Source organism: Teleopsis dalmanni, chromosome 2, assembly GCF_002237135.1.
Source record: "Teleopsis dalmanni isolate 2A chromosome 2, ASM223713v2, whole genome shotgun sequence".
Lineage (NCBI taxonomy): Eukaryota > Metazoa > Arthropoda > Insecta > Diptera > Diopsidae > Teleopsis > Teleopsis dalmanni.
Window position 1 is genome coordinate 129,516,026 of NC_051847.1, and position 13,380 is coordinate 129,529,405.

The following is a 13,380-nucleotide window of genomic DNA, read 5'->3' on the forward strand; positions in this document are numbered from 1 at the left end:
ATAAAATTTTTTTTCCAAGGAGGTATGGATTCATGGGGTTTGAAAAAGTCTCATTTTAGAGTAATTTTTAAATGGTCATGGATCTCAAATATGGTTGCTGTAAAATTAATATAATTTTTCGAATATGAATGTAATAACAATAATAACACCAAAAATTTTTATAACTCATATCTGGAATATTAAATTTTGATTTTGTGTGGCAGCTATACCGATCTGCCCTTTTCTTTGCAGCCATTTGCTACGAATAAAGTTAGTTTTTATATTACTATTTTATATTATCATTATTATTGTTATTATAATTCTCGTCTATGTTATTATTATTACTATCATATTTGATCATTTTACTTTACTCCATCTATCTATAGTAGTTGACCAATCAACTGAGATGCGGTTTTAACTCCTCCACTCTGATGACCTCCGTTAGTTCCTAGACGAAACGCGTCAGTGGGCAGTTTAGTGACGCAATTTTCAAATATATATTTGCAATTCGCAAGGAAATAATAATAATAAATTTGAACGGACAAAAACAAAATTCGTATCTATATTTATTTCAATTTATTTTGAATTATTTTATTTTATTTATTCTAATTATTCTAATTCATTTATTTATTTATAAACTTATTGATTTTTTTAATTATTTATTTAATTTATTAATATTATATTTATATTATATGTGGGAAGGATAAACCACAGAAATTTGTAGGGGTAAGTATTTTATACTCGGTCCTAGTTTTCAGTGGTTAGCCACCTCTGTTGTTCAGATATTGTTAATGGACAATATACTGAGGGAATGGCTTTGACGGCATGATATGGTAATCTGGCCGTAACAGTGACAAAGCAGAAAGAAAAAGTAAGTAAAATAATTTTGAAGAATATATCTTTATTTTGTAAGATTTATTCCATATTTTGAACGTCACTATTTCTGAGTCATTTCTTATTTAGAGCAAATCCATTCTGGGCAAATATTTTTTATCCTAACTTAACCTATAAAAGAATACACTTAAAACGTTGGCACTTCTATGTTAAATAGATCAAAAACTTTTAGAACGTTCTGGGTTTATCGAGTTAATAGTTCGTGGTGTCTTGTGTCAACATTTTTTCTCCAGACTCTTTTTGTAAGCTAGAGTTTCACTATAAATACTTCTAAATACTCTGAATAATTAATTTTGAATATGTAAACAGTATCACTAGTATTAGAAAAATCGTATTTTGGCAGTGCAAATATTATTAAACATATATATACAAAATATTTCCCAACTTTTTATTAGACTTTTCATACCATTTTTCAGAGTATTAAATACACCAAGCTTTTTGGGGCACCAAAATAATCATGTCATCCTTTTTTCTTTCATTTCATGACGGAATACTCAAGGTTTATTTAACAAAGCACACTCTGGGTTATATAAAAAATAAATCTTCTTCTCTTTTGTTTCGTAGAGTAAGGAATTAGTTTTCATATATGTATTGATATATGCCTGATAATTTCAATAAGAGTAGAAAGTTTTAAAAAATCCTTCAAAAATACCAGTACAAAATGGTCAAGTGATTTCATAGCTGATGAACTTATACTTACTTACTTAATGCAGTCGTCTTCTTCCAGTAGAGCGTAGATGGACTTATAGTATATATATAGATGAACTTATAGTAATTGCTTATAACATTTTTTTTATTATTGAATTTGATAACTGCAGAAAATATTACAAATATATGTATGTATTTATTAAACAATTAAAAATGTATTTAAATATATGTTTATATGCCAATGTATCAAATATATGTAACCAGTACAAGGGCTAAATTTAAATTTGTGTTAAAATTGTACATTCTCGTACATATGGCGATTTCTTAATATACTTTCCTCCATAATTTTCTGCTTTGTTTCTTCCCATTTACCCAATCTGTCTACAATTTCGGGTAGTACTTCTTCGACATTTATACGATTGATCTCAGGACCATCACGTAATTCAACTTGAGTTTTGAAGTTATAATTTGGCGTATAACCATTAAGCGAAAGAAAATAATCGAAGTAAAACTCAACAGCAACTTGTTTATCGAGGTTTGTGATGACACTCATTCCAGCATTGGGAACATTTTCAATATCTTCAGTATCATCATGAAAAGCGTGAAACATGAACCTTACTTTATCGGGTATAACTTTCTTTTCTATAATTTTTGGTGGACGCTCTTTCTTCGGTATCGCAAGAATATACTCCTTTTTCTTCTCTGCAGTTGCACAACAAGGCTGCAATAAAAATTTAAGTGATAATTAATACTAATTTAACTGTATGTGACAAAAATTAATTGTGACATAAGGTGCATAAACGAGTATCGATATTGCAGTTAAATAGGATAGTAAATATTTAACAAGACTAGTAACTATTTTTAAAAGAGCTAATGATATTAGTTTTACTACCAAAGTCGTACCCTATGTTTTGGATCCAATGGCTCCATATTCTTGCGCAATACTTTTAGTTCAGCTTCCACACGATACTCAATCTGTTGAGCATTATATGAGATCTTTTTCAATTTGTGTAATTTTTGTCTAAAATAGTTTTCGCAAGCTCGAATTATGTTTGATGGATATGCTTCAAATTTTCCTACACACAAGAAAATTGATTATTATTTCTATTTTATAAATAAATTTAAAAAATTCTTAATTGCTATCTTAATTTATTAGTAATACAGTTATAATACGTAGTGATTATATCAATTATTTTAATACCTATTAGATCAATAATAACATCTGACATCATTGCAACCATCTGAACTGGTGCAAGTGCTCTTTTCTTGCCACCTCCTTTCTTTTTACTAGCACCTCTGATGCTTAGTGGAACTATATATTCCCAAACTTGTTCGACATAAGCTCCATCTGTCACATAGACTTCTTCGCAGTACGAAACTGCCATGGTCTCATTAACGAACTTTGTGGCACGTTGTCTCAAATCTTCTGCCCGACTGATCATGAAATACTTTCGAGCGCATTTGTGTGCTACTCGTTCAATTTTTTCACGTAAATCTGTATTGCACCAATCACGTAAATTAATTAGTTGCGACTTAATATCGTAGTGTAAAGCCAAGTTTAAGTGCAGTTCCAATAGAGCAATGAAAGTCATCTTTTTCAGACTTGCTATACCTTTGATTAAGCCCTGAGAGTCTTTGTATGGTAATATAATTGGATGGTTTTGTTGTAAGTATACATTTTCATAGAAATCTTTAATGGCCCATGCATCATCTCGGTCTCGTTTTCGAATATTAACGAAGTTGCGATTTTGTATCGATATATCATACCTCTCCAGTTCAACCTCCTCTCCACTATTGCTTACGCGATGTATCCAATCGAACTCATCACGCCATTCTTTCTCTGCTATTAAATAGAAGAAATTTTGCAATACAATAAGACGTATCCAATGACCCTCGATAAATGCAATATCCAAATTAATCATCTGCAATTGCCGTTCCAACCAACGTAATTCACGCTTAACGATGTCGGTTTGTTCATAATAGCTTTGTACCTTTGCGGATGTGATTATCACCAATTAAATTTTCAAAAAAGTATTTATATTGAGTTTGCTAACACTTACCTGATAAACAATAGAAGTGGTTCTCTCATACTGTTGTTGTTCCCACTTTTCAAAAAGTCTTTCATATAGTGCTGTGATTTTCTTCATTTTGTCAAAGAATTTATCATTTAAGCGATTTATTACATCCCATCTCACTATAAACTCATTAATAACCATGGATTGTATTTTGAGTCGCAGACCATCTTTTATAATTGAACCTAGGCTTTTAAATCGAAAATGTGTAAACACTGAACTTTTTTTCAGATCTTTTACAAAGTTTTCATCAATATCTGTTGCTACAAGCGGCAGATATTGTTTATTTCCGAAGCCAACTAACGTCTCGCGTATATTAATGTTTGGCACCTCTAAACGCAATCGTATACTATTTCTCAGGCGTGTATTAAATGTGTGAAAATTTTCCTTTGGAACAACCATTTCAAGTTGGGAGTGCTTTTGTCCAGAAAACGGCACAACTCTGAATGGATTGGCTTCTTCGACTTCACGGTTTATTGGTTTAAAATGGAATAGAGATTGTTTCTTCTCATCAAATGGCACGTTTGCTTTGCGGATATAGTCTAAGGGTACTTTAGTGTCTCCATGTATTATTATAAAAGTACCACTATCATCAGTAAAATTTGTACATTCTGAACTTTCTAATGAGGAAAGGCATGTGTCGACACTCTTTAAATCCTCCTCCAATTCTGCATATATTGCCTTTCTCTTTTCTTCTTCTCGTGGATCTATTTTCGTTTCAACAGTTTTTTGTTTTTTTAATTCCCCAGCGAGTTCATTCAGAAATTCGATATATTTTCTCCTACCACCATATCTATCACTTTTCAGTTCTCGTGCAGTACGTGTATGGTAAACTTCATCCTCTTGTGGTTTTCGACCTAATTCTAGTAATCTTGCTTCTGCTTCCAGTTTTTTCAACCTTCTGTGCTCTGCAAGCATTGCCTCTGTATCTATGAAAGGACGTGTTGCATCCCAATCGTGCTCTATTTTACATTCCGTTTCAGCGTTACGTCCATCCTCTTCACTAATATCATTTTTTTCATCGTGGCTTACTGGATCTTCAATTTCAGTCACATCATGTTGGTGGTGAACAATAACGCGTTTTGTATGAGTGGGTTCCCAATGATCGTGATGATGACGGGCGTGTGCTAGTTTTGCGTACTGAGTGTTTTTTAGCCTGACATTTTGATATTTCATTTTATCATTTCCAATTTTTCTCATGTGAGGAATACCAGTCTCTTTGACTCTTAATGTAAAGAGTTCCGGTGGAACATCTTCCTTAACATATTCACGTGGTTTACGTGGATGTCGGCGGGTGGTTGTTTGTCGGTGCTTTGGTGCAGGCATTTGAACTCTGTTTATAAAGGAATGAGAAGCAGTAGGTCTTTCCTTTAGTTCCTCAGCTTCATCTTCTGTTTCTGGTACCCAATCTGACGAAGATGAATCGGTTCTTTCACAAAAAGGTGGTACTGGTTCTGACTCCTTGATATGAGTTGATGTTCCTAACAAACTGATAATTCTTTTCTTTGCCTCTTGTTCGTCTTGTTTCTTTTTAAGTGCTTTCTCTTGCATGTATTGTATAGTGGTTTGAATTTCCTCTTTAATTTCTTCCTGTTTCACATTTTTAATTTTTGCATTCTTACCATATAGGAATCCGATCAAGTTAAATGTCTTCTTTCTGCGTTTAAGGTGTGGTTTAATAATTTTTAGTTGTTTGTATAGCGTACGTTCATACTGGTCTCCCAGTTTTTTTTCGCGGTATCTCTTTATGGGACTATGCTTTGCTTTAGGTGGTTTATATGCAAAGAATGAAGAGAAAAGCTCCTGCTTTGGATCATCGGGATTTGTCGGTTCTGTACGCAGTTTTTTCACATCAACTTTAACAGATTGCGGTTTTGTAGTTATTTCTTGAAGCCATTGTTCACGTGTTATACATCCCTTAACAGTATGAGCACCTTTCAACTTATCTATTTGGTGTGTTTTGCCACGTACATTTTCTCCCATTTTATAATGAAAGCCTCTAACTTTAAACACATCTATTTCTCTACCAACTGTAATAGCATCTTCATCATGTGACGAGTCTTCTGTTATAACGGTATCTATGTCAATACTATCACCAGTTAAACTACTGATTTCTAAGTCTGCTTCAGGATAATTTTTCACAACACCAAATTTTTGTGAATAGAAATCCTTTCTCATTTGTGCTTCATTGCGCTTTTCGCGAGCAAGAACTTTGAACTTCTTATTTAGTTTTCTTGCCTGGACCAAAGTGTGCGGGTATTTCTGTGGTATGTGGTCAGGTGGGATTATCTTTACAGGCTGTTTGATATTTAGACTATATTCAAAGTCTTTCTTTATTGCCGCTGTAGTATTTGCTAAGTTTCGTTTCGAAATCATTCTAGCCTTATCGCGTAAAGCTTGTTTTTCATTTTCAATGCTAGCAATCCGCTCATTTTCCATACGTTTCATACGATCTTTGTACAATTTTTCATTTCGTTCCCATCGGCGTGCGTCTTCTTCATCAATACGCTCCTTATTTAGTTCTTTAGCTTCTGTACGGAGTAATTTTAAATATTTTTTTGGTTCTGGAACAATTTCCGGTTCAGGAGAAGGTTCCCTGTTTTTGACATCATAGAAAGGAGGAATGGATAGGCAGCTCTCCATTATTTCGTTTTCAACTTTAATCACAGTTTCCTTGGCAACACGTTTTTGTTCCATATGGCGAGAAATTTTTAAAAAGGTTCGTTGATACTGTATATCCTGTTCATCACCTTCAAAAGTTTCTCTATAATTTACTCCTTGAAAGTCTAGGTTTAATGGATTAACCAAATCCATAACTTTGCATACTTTAGTTTCAGCTAATTTACTTTCTTCAGGTTCAATCGTTAACTTTGCTTTTTTAACCATATCAGTTAAATAGTTAACCTCTTTTTCCTTTGTGTAAGATTTCAAAGATAAAACATCAGGATTAGCCAAGCAAAGGTTTTTTCGAGGATCTTGTGTTAAGAAAAACTTTTGCTTAGCTAAAGATAATTTACCCATTTTCTCGATATTTTTAGGACATTTGCCGATAACAGTTCTTGGTGCACCTGCCACGTAACTTTCTTTTGGTGGTTTCGCCCACTCTAGTCCGCGAAACTGTTCTGGTTTTTCCGAGTGTTCATGGAAAGAATCATTAAGTTCAAGTGATGTACTGAATTTTGATTCTGGTACTTCATCTTTAAGTTTCTCCAGTGCTGACTGTGTTGCTACATTTTTAGTGCAAGTACCATATTCACGTTGGGATGTGATACCCCAGCCCTTATAATGCAAGTTTGTTGCCTCAGAACCTGTTTTGCGCTGGGTACTGCTTGTACTGGATTTCCAAATGCGTTTATTTGCCGCTGTCTTTTCATGTAATAGCGGCACGTGGACTGTGGGCTTTTTTTCGAACTCTTTAGGTAGTTTTAAGAGTTGTACAGAAACACTGCTATCAGAAGTTTCCTTTTGTTTGTATTTCCTAAATTTCGTTTTTCCTTTGTCACTCATAGACTTGCTCTGCGAACCGGTCATTGAAGTCTCAGCATTAATTAAATATTTACGCTCCATATTGGTATATATTTACTATACAATTAAAGTTACTAGTAAGATAAAAATAAATTTATTGAATTTATAAGAAAATCTATAGCATGTCAATTTTTGTATTAATTTAAAAGAAGTTATTGTTAACTGAGACCAAAAATATTCAAATAATAACAGGTAAATAAACGGAAATTTTACAAAAGAAAATATAAAAGTTAATTTTATTAGATCATAATTGTGTAACCGGTTCCCTTTAGTAACTTCTAAAAAAGTCTAATACTTAGAGGGGTTAACACCAACAAATATTAATAAGAAGACTATTCGTATTTGCTTACGTTTTGTTGATGTTTTTTTAAACAGTACTTAAAATGAAACTTTCATTATAAGTTTTTTATAAGTTTTAAGCATTGGAGAAAACCGAAATAGCTTATGCTGCGGTAGTAGCGTTAAGACTTATTTTTTAAACTCCGTCAAAAATGGTTGTCGTTTTAGCTTGGTATACAATACACTAAGCCATGATACTGTAGAGTGACTAAATCTCTTAACGTATTATTCCATGCCTAGGCGTCAATCAACGCCCCAATGGAATCCGTAGTATTTACGCTGGTACCAAATGATTAAATGCGTGTTAGACATAACTTCTATTTTGGTACGATGCGGGCCTCGCTATAAACCTCTGCTCCACGCCGAATGTGAACCAAAACTGAACAATCTTCCCGAGTAAATTTGGGTAGTAACCACAGCCACTATAAGTCCGACCTCAACTAGTCAGCACAGCCGAAATTGAGGGCCGGTCGTGTGTCGCAACTGCAGTAAAAAAATTGTTTTCCATTAAAACAACGCCAGCTCACACATATCAATATCGGCATTGATAACTCGTCAAAAGCTCTGTTAACTTGGTTGGGAAGTTCTTATGCACCCATGTTATAGACCACATCAGACACCAAGTGATCACAACTGTTCTTGTTCATGACGAATAATGGGCGATCAATTTCATACAAAAAAAAATAGATTTCATTTTACGGTATTATAACAAAATATAAGAAATGAGGACAGGGAAGAAGTAACAGAAGTGACATTAGATCTAACTAATGAATAGGGCGAAAAAGAAATTGAAGTTGAAAAAAAGGTTAATGAGACTAATCAGAGATCTACCAGAAGTGTTGAACGAGCTGCAGTTCAATGTATTTGTAATGAAACAATGGAATTAAGTGAATTAAATGAAAATCAAAAATTATAGAAAGTCATTAGGAATAACAAGCCAAAGAGAAAAAGTAAGATTCAGAAAACTATTAGATACAATAAATGAATGTTTCAACATTGAAATGTTTACTTATAAAGTACTCCGTTATGAATATTTTTGACAAAGGTCCAATAATCGTACAATAGATTTTTAGTATGAATGGTGTATGAATTCATGAAGGCTGATGGCGCAAAAATTTTTAGGTCATCGATGCTAAATAGAATAGTTGATGAAAGGAATAGAATCACACACAAGTTATAAGAATATGAGAAATGAAAGCTTTTTTCGTAGTTAGAAGAAACATTATGCATGTTTCAAAAAATTGGGGCATTTTATATAAGAGTCCAAAAGGTTCTTTGCAATGCCAATGGCTAAGACCATCTTTGAAAGACGATCAATAGTGAATCAAAGCAAGTTATGTGCAGATTACCTAAAATACAGCAGTCAATTCACGATGCAGATAAAATATAGAAGGATGCATAGATATAAGGGCAATTCATTCTTATAAAGTCTCGTGGAAAAGAATCCAATAAAGGATAGTAGATTCAGCTCTTGATTGGAATTATGTGTCAAGAAAAAATCCGGCAAATATGGTGTCTCGAGAAAAAATAAATCTGATAAATTAGTGAAATGCAATTAAAGGTGGGATGGACTAGACTGGCTATAAAATAAAGCAAAGGAATACATACATGATATGAAGGAAATTCAAGTAAAGTGCCACATTTCGTAGATATAATATATTAAGAGTTTAATAGAAAATATTGTAGAAGAAAATAGTGGTATATTTAAAAAGATTTGTTGACAAGTCAAAAGACATAAGACAAAAAATTGTATAGTAAAGCGGCGAAAAGTATTATATTTTGCTTCGGAAATAGCGGTCTTATTTATTCCTCATTGATATTTTGGGGGAAATATCATTATATCAATGCCTTTTATCAACAAAGCATCCAAAATTATTAAATAGTTCAAACCTGAGAATATCGATAGCAGAGAGAGCGCATATAATAACGCTAAATGAAGGCAACAATAGTGCAAACTGCATTGGTTTCATACAACTACTATATATCAAATCCATTTATGCATACAAGAGCTGATTATATGGGTCCAGAACAGATGCAAAAATCAAGGAGGACAAAAGTCAGGCAAATGACGTTAAATTTATTCGCATGGCAACTAAAGTATTTCACTTGTTAGCAGTCAGTGATTTAACTGTAGAAGATTTCTTTGTCACATTAAGAATATTTTGTGCTGGATGTGAACAAAATCTGCCGTTATGATTATGATTAAATTAATCAGATAAAAGCACTACGATTATACGATTATTTGTATAAATTTTTAATATTACCATTGAATTTGTGGGATTGGTGAACAACTGTTTAATTTATATGATCGATGAGATGGATAGATAACTGGTAATAGAAAGATTGATATTTCGAAATTAAAATGAATTGAATCCATTAGTAAATAAGCAAACATCGGTAATTGAACCTACAGAGTTACGGTAAAAGTAAATAGCTAATAGAAAAAATAATACTGTAGCTAGAACTATGGTATACACCATTAAATGCGGTGTTTAATTAATGTCGTTAAGGAGAATGTGGAGCAGAGGGACATTATCACTACTATTGTGAATTTGTTTTCGTTTTCAATGTAAATCTTAAAATAAGATAAAAATAGAGAAATTTTCTTTAAATATTCAATTACGGTAAGCAGGCTTTTACTGCCTGATCACGTTGACCAAAGCAGTGTTACACAGTAATACATGTTAGATATTGTTCTATTGTAAATATATGTATGTATCTCTTTATGGATATCTAAGTATAATGACATAATAACCTTGTGAATAAAGGATCAATAAAAGTACTCAGAGCACGAAATTGGCAACTCTGATATGATATATCTTTTGATCATGACCAAAAATAATATAAAATTACCGTCACCATTCATGAAACAAATTTCTGTATAAGAAAGCCTTGAGTATTTTCTCCACTGTACGATTTAGTAAAATAATTTGAGTTATTTAAGGCAAAAGATTATTCACCTTAAGACCGCGTTTTATAACTATCAATAGTTTTATTGTTTTAATGATTCTATGTTTAAAGTGTGATTTCATTTCATTGCTAAAAGTCCACAATCTGAAGAGGTATTAACATTAATTTTGTTTATTGGTATGAAAAATTCATTTATGAAACAGCATCAACCGCAGAGTTGCATTTAAGATTCTCAATATTTTTACAGTTCGGTAGCAACTGGTAGCAGGGTTGCATTTAAAATTCTTTAACTTTTTACAGTTTGGTAGTTTTTACAGTTTTGACATTTTATAAAAAATGTCTAAAAATTATTTTTGACATCCTCACAATCACCAATTTTGTTTTATTTATAGCATATGTGAACAAAGGAAATCTTTATATTATCCAGTATTCTATTTTAATATAAATTTAAGTATTTTATATTTATTTATGATTTATTAGTTAGGTGAAATTAAAAATGAATGTGCAAAATTGTGTTTTTTTTAAAAAATTTGATTGTTATATATAATAAGCATTTCTTAAATATTTTGTAATTATTATGTAAAATTTATGTTACATATTTTGGTGCACGACAACTAAAACAGTTTGTTAGTTATCTTTATAAGAAATAATGACTAATGATTGTAATAATTACCTGCTTTTATAGGGTTTGTAATGTTACACTGCAATGTCTATTAATTTAATTCTTAATACTATAACAATTAATGACTATTTTTCAATTTGAAAATGTACTTTTATTACCGTAAGATTAAAATGTAGGAACAAAACGTATATAACACCGGCGAATTTAACTTAGACTATTAATTTTAGCTGTAGTAATATGCTGAATTTTGAATCATAAAAGTCATTTTGAAAAGAAAAAAATATAACAAAAAAAAAATTTTAAATTTGAAATTAAAATTAACGCTACCTTTGATAATAAAAAATATATATGTAAGTAACTTCTTTCGTTATGCAGACAGTCATATTATGAATGGTCACAACGGTTTTACGTTTATTTTTGGTCATGATATATCTCAAGTGGATCCACAAAAATATATACATGGTTGCTTCTAAAAGGCGCATATTTTGATAGTTGTTAGTAAGCAACATTGCTTTGTTGCAATGAGCGGAACGAGGCACTGAAAGCCTTGTCAAAATTCACATAAAGTTTTTCTCTTACTTTTATTATATTTTTACTTACATTGAAAACTACTCTTTGCATTATATTATCCTTCTGCAAAAACAAAGTTCCCTCAGAGATTTTAATCGGTTACACCGTTTAAGCAAGAACCATGTTTACAATTGACAGCTGAATTTTATTCAGTAAGTTTTGACATTACAACATTAATAATACTCACATTTCAATCCAGTATCAACTTCAAACTAAATCCTCAATTATTCTGGTTACTATTGTTTTGAAAATTTTATTTTATCATAAAAATTTAAAATCCAAACCAATTTTTTTTTCATTTGAAATTTAAAGTTTACGCCACCTTAGATTATAAAATATACAATTCATTGTGAAAGTGATGTCAACGGAGTTGCTGTGTCCCTAATCCTAAATACTATTATTATGTTGAAGCTATTTGAGTCAGTGCACTTGAGCACTTTTACTCTCTATTAACTGCGACGCATCATCAAAATCCCATTTTACGCCTTGACTGGATTATTGTTTATCACTTCATCAGACTAAGCAATAATTGTCCTCAGATCTGCATACCTCTCCGAGGATTTTGAAACCATTCTGAGATTCAATAACATAAATATATATGTAATGTATATGGAGTATTGAATATAAGCAACGATGTTTTTGATCTTCATACCTGATACTGTGCGGTAATTCGAAAATTATCTTCTGAAAAATAATTTGGATATTATTTTGAATAACATAATGTGATTGTGTAATTACTAAACTCAGCTACATTGTGATGAAGGGTAGATAAGTTTAAAGGAAAAGAAGTTATTAATTAACTACGAAAATGATAATGCTTCTTTTTCTAGTTGCTGAATTCTAAGTTCTGGATGGTCTGCATTTTTTTGACAAGACAAACTAGATGTAATTGCAATATTTCTTGCCAAGAAGTTAACGTATTCAGCTTTATTATATTTATCCTAATGTGTTCAAATTTAGATTTAATAGATTTCGGTAAATTTTTAATTTACGCGGCACCATACATTGTATTCATTATTCTGAGGTTACTTCAAGTATCACTTCACGTTAGATTAGGTTAGATTGGAGTGGTGGCTTTGTGTACAAGAAGGCCCATTTAAGCACAAATAATGAACTATTTTAGTAACACGAGATAGACGTCTCTTCATGCATAAACTAAATGTCAGTACACTACTAATCGCCGAAAAATGCTACGATGTGTAAATCTAGTCTCATAGCATGCCTACTGATACAGTAGTCCTACACAGGTTTCGCCTTAGTTAAATTAGCTTTTAGACTATATTATAATAGTGTGTTATTTGTCCAAATTAGACCAGATCAACCTAGAGGTCTGTCAGTAGGATTCGTTTGCCCAGTTGTGCTGGGATATGCTCAAATATTTTTGTTTATTTGCCAGTTTAACTGTTGCAAGCGAAAAGACAGTATCTAAGAAGTGAATGTCTGGGGTGAGAACACTTGCTTGGGCAAGAGATGTTCCTATGCCCAGGAACCCACATGAGTTGAACCTTGACACGCTTAGTTAAACAATTCAGGAAAGCTCGACATTCTCAAATAATAATTGATGTGGATGTAGTACCAACCAGTCATTCAATGGCAGCTTGGCTCTACGTAGTCGATTGAGACAAGGACTCGCAGATCCTGCTTCAGTATGGTCAGGTGCCCTATGTCAATTTTGGACCAGAGTTAAAGAGTCACTATTTAAGTTTGCTGTTTTAACAGAAACAGAGATGAGTTGGCGGGCTGGGAGACCTTGCGGGGGTGAAGCGTAGAGCTTCAGTGAATTGCAAAGCAGCTATCATTCTTATTTTGTCAATAGATTTT

At 32.2% G+C, this 13,380-nt stretch overlaps 1 protein-coding gene across 1 annotated transcript; it reads right to left on the bottom strand.

The window, feature by feature from the left end:
• Positions 1–1,697: 1,697 nt before the first annotated feature.
• Positions 1,698–11,240, bottom strand: LOC119679062. Its single transcript, XM_038091210.1, has 5 exons — positions 11,041–11,240; positions 3,582–7,192; positions 2,723–3,512; positions 2,425–2,597; positions 1,698–2,242 (listed from the first exon to the last, which is right to left on the bottom strand). The coding sequence occupies exons 2-5, from the start codon at positions 7,158–7,160 to the stop codon at positions 1,811–1,813; spliced, it is 4,974 nt and encodes a 1,657-aa protein (XP_037947138.1). The 5' UTR covers positions 7,161–7,192; positions 11,041–11,240; the 3' UTR covers positions 1,698–1,810.
• Between the last annotated feature and the right edge of the window lie 2,140 nt (positions 11,241–13,380).

Excerpts from the sequence above, each read along its gene's own strand:
- LOC119679062 (XM_038091210.1), bottom strand. The coding sequence starts at position 7,160 with ATGGAGCGTAAATATTTAATTAATGCTGAGACTTCAATGACCGGTTCG. Across the intron at positions 2,598-2,722 it reads TGTTATTATTGATCTAATAG|GAAAATTTGAAGCATATCCA; the intron begins GTATTAAAATAA and ends TCTTGTGTGTAG. Across the intron at positions 2,243-2,424 it reads CATTGGATCCAAAACATAGG|CCTTGTTGTGCAACTGCAGA; the intron begins GTACGACTTTGG and ends TTTTTATTGCAG.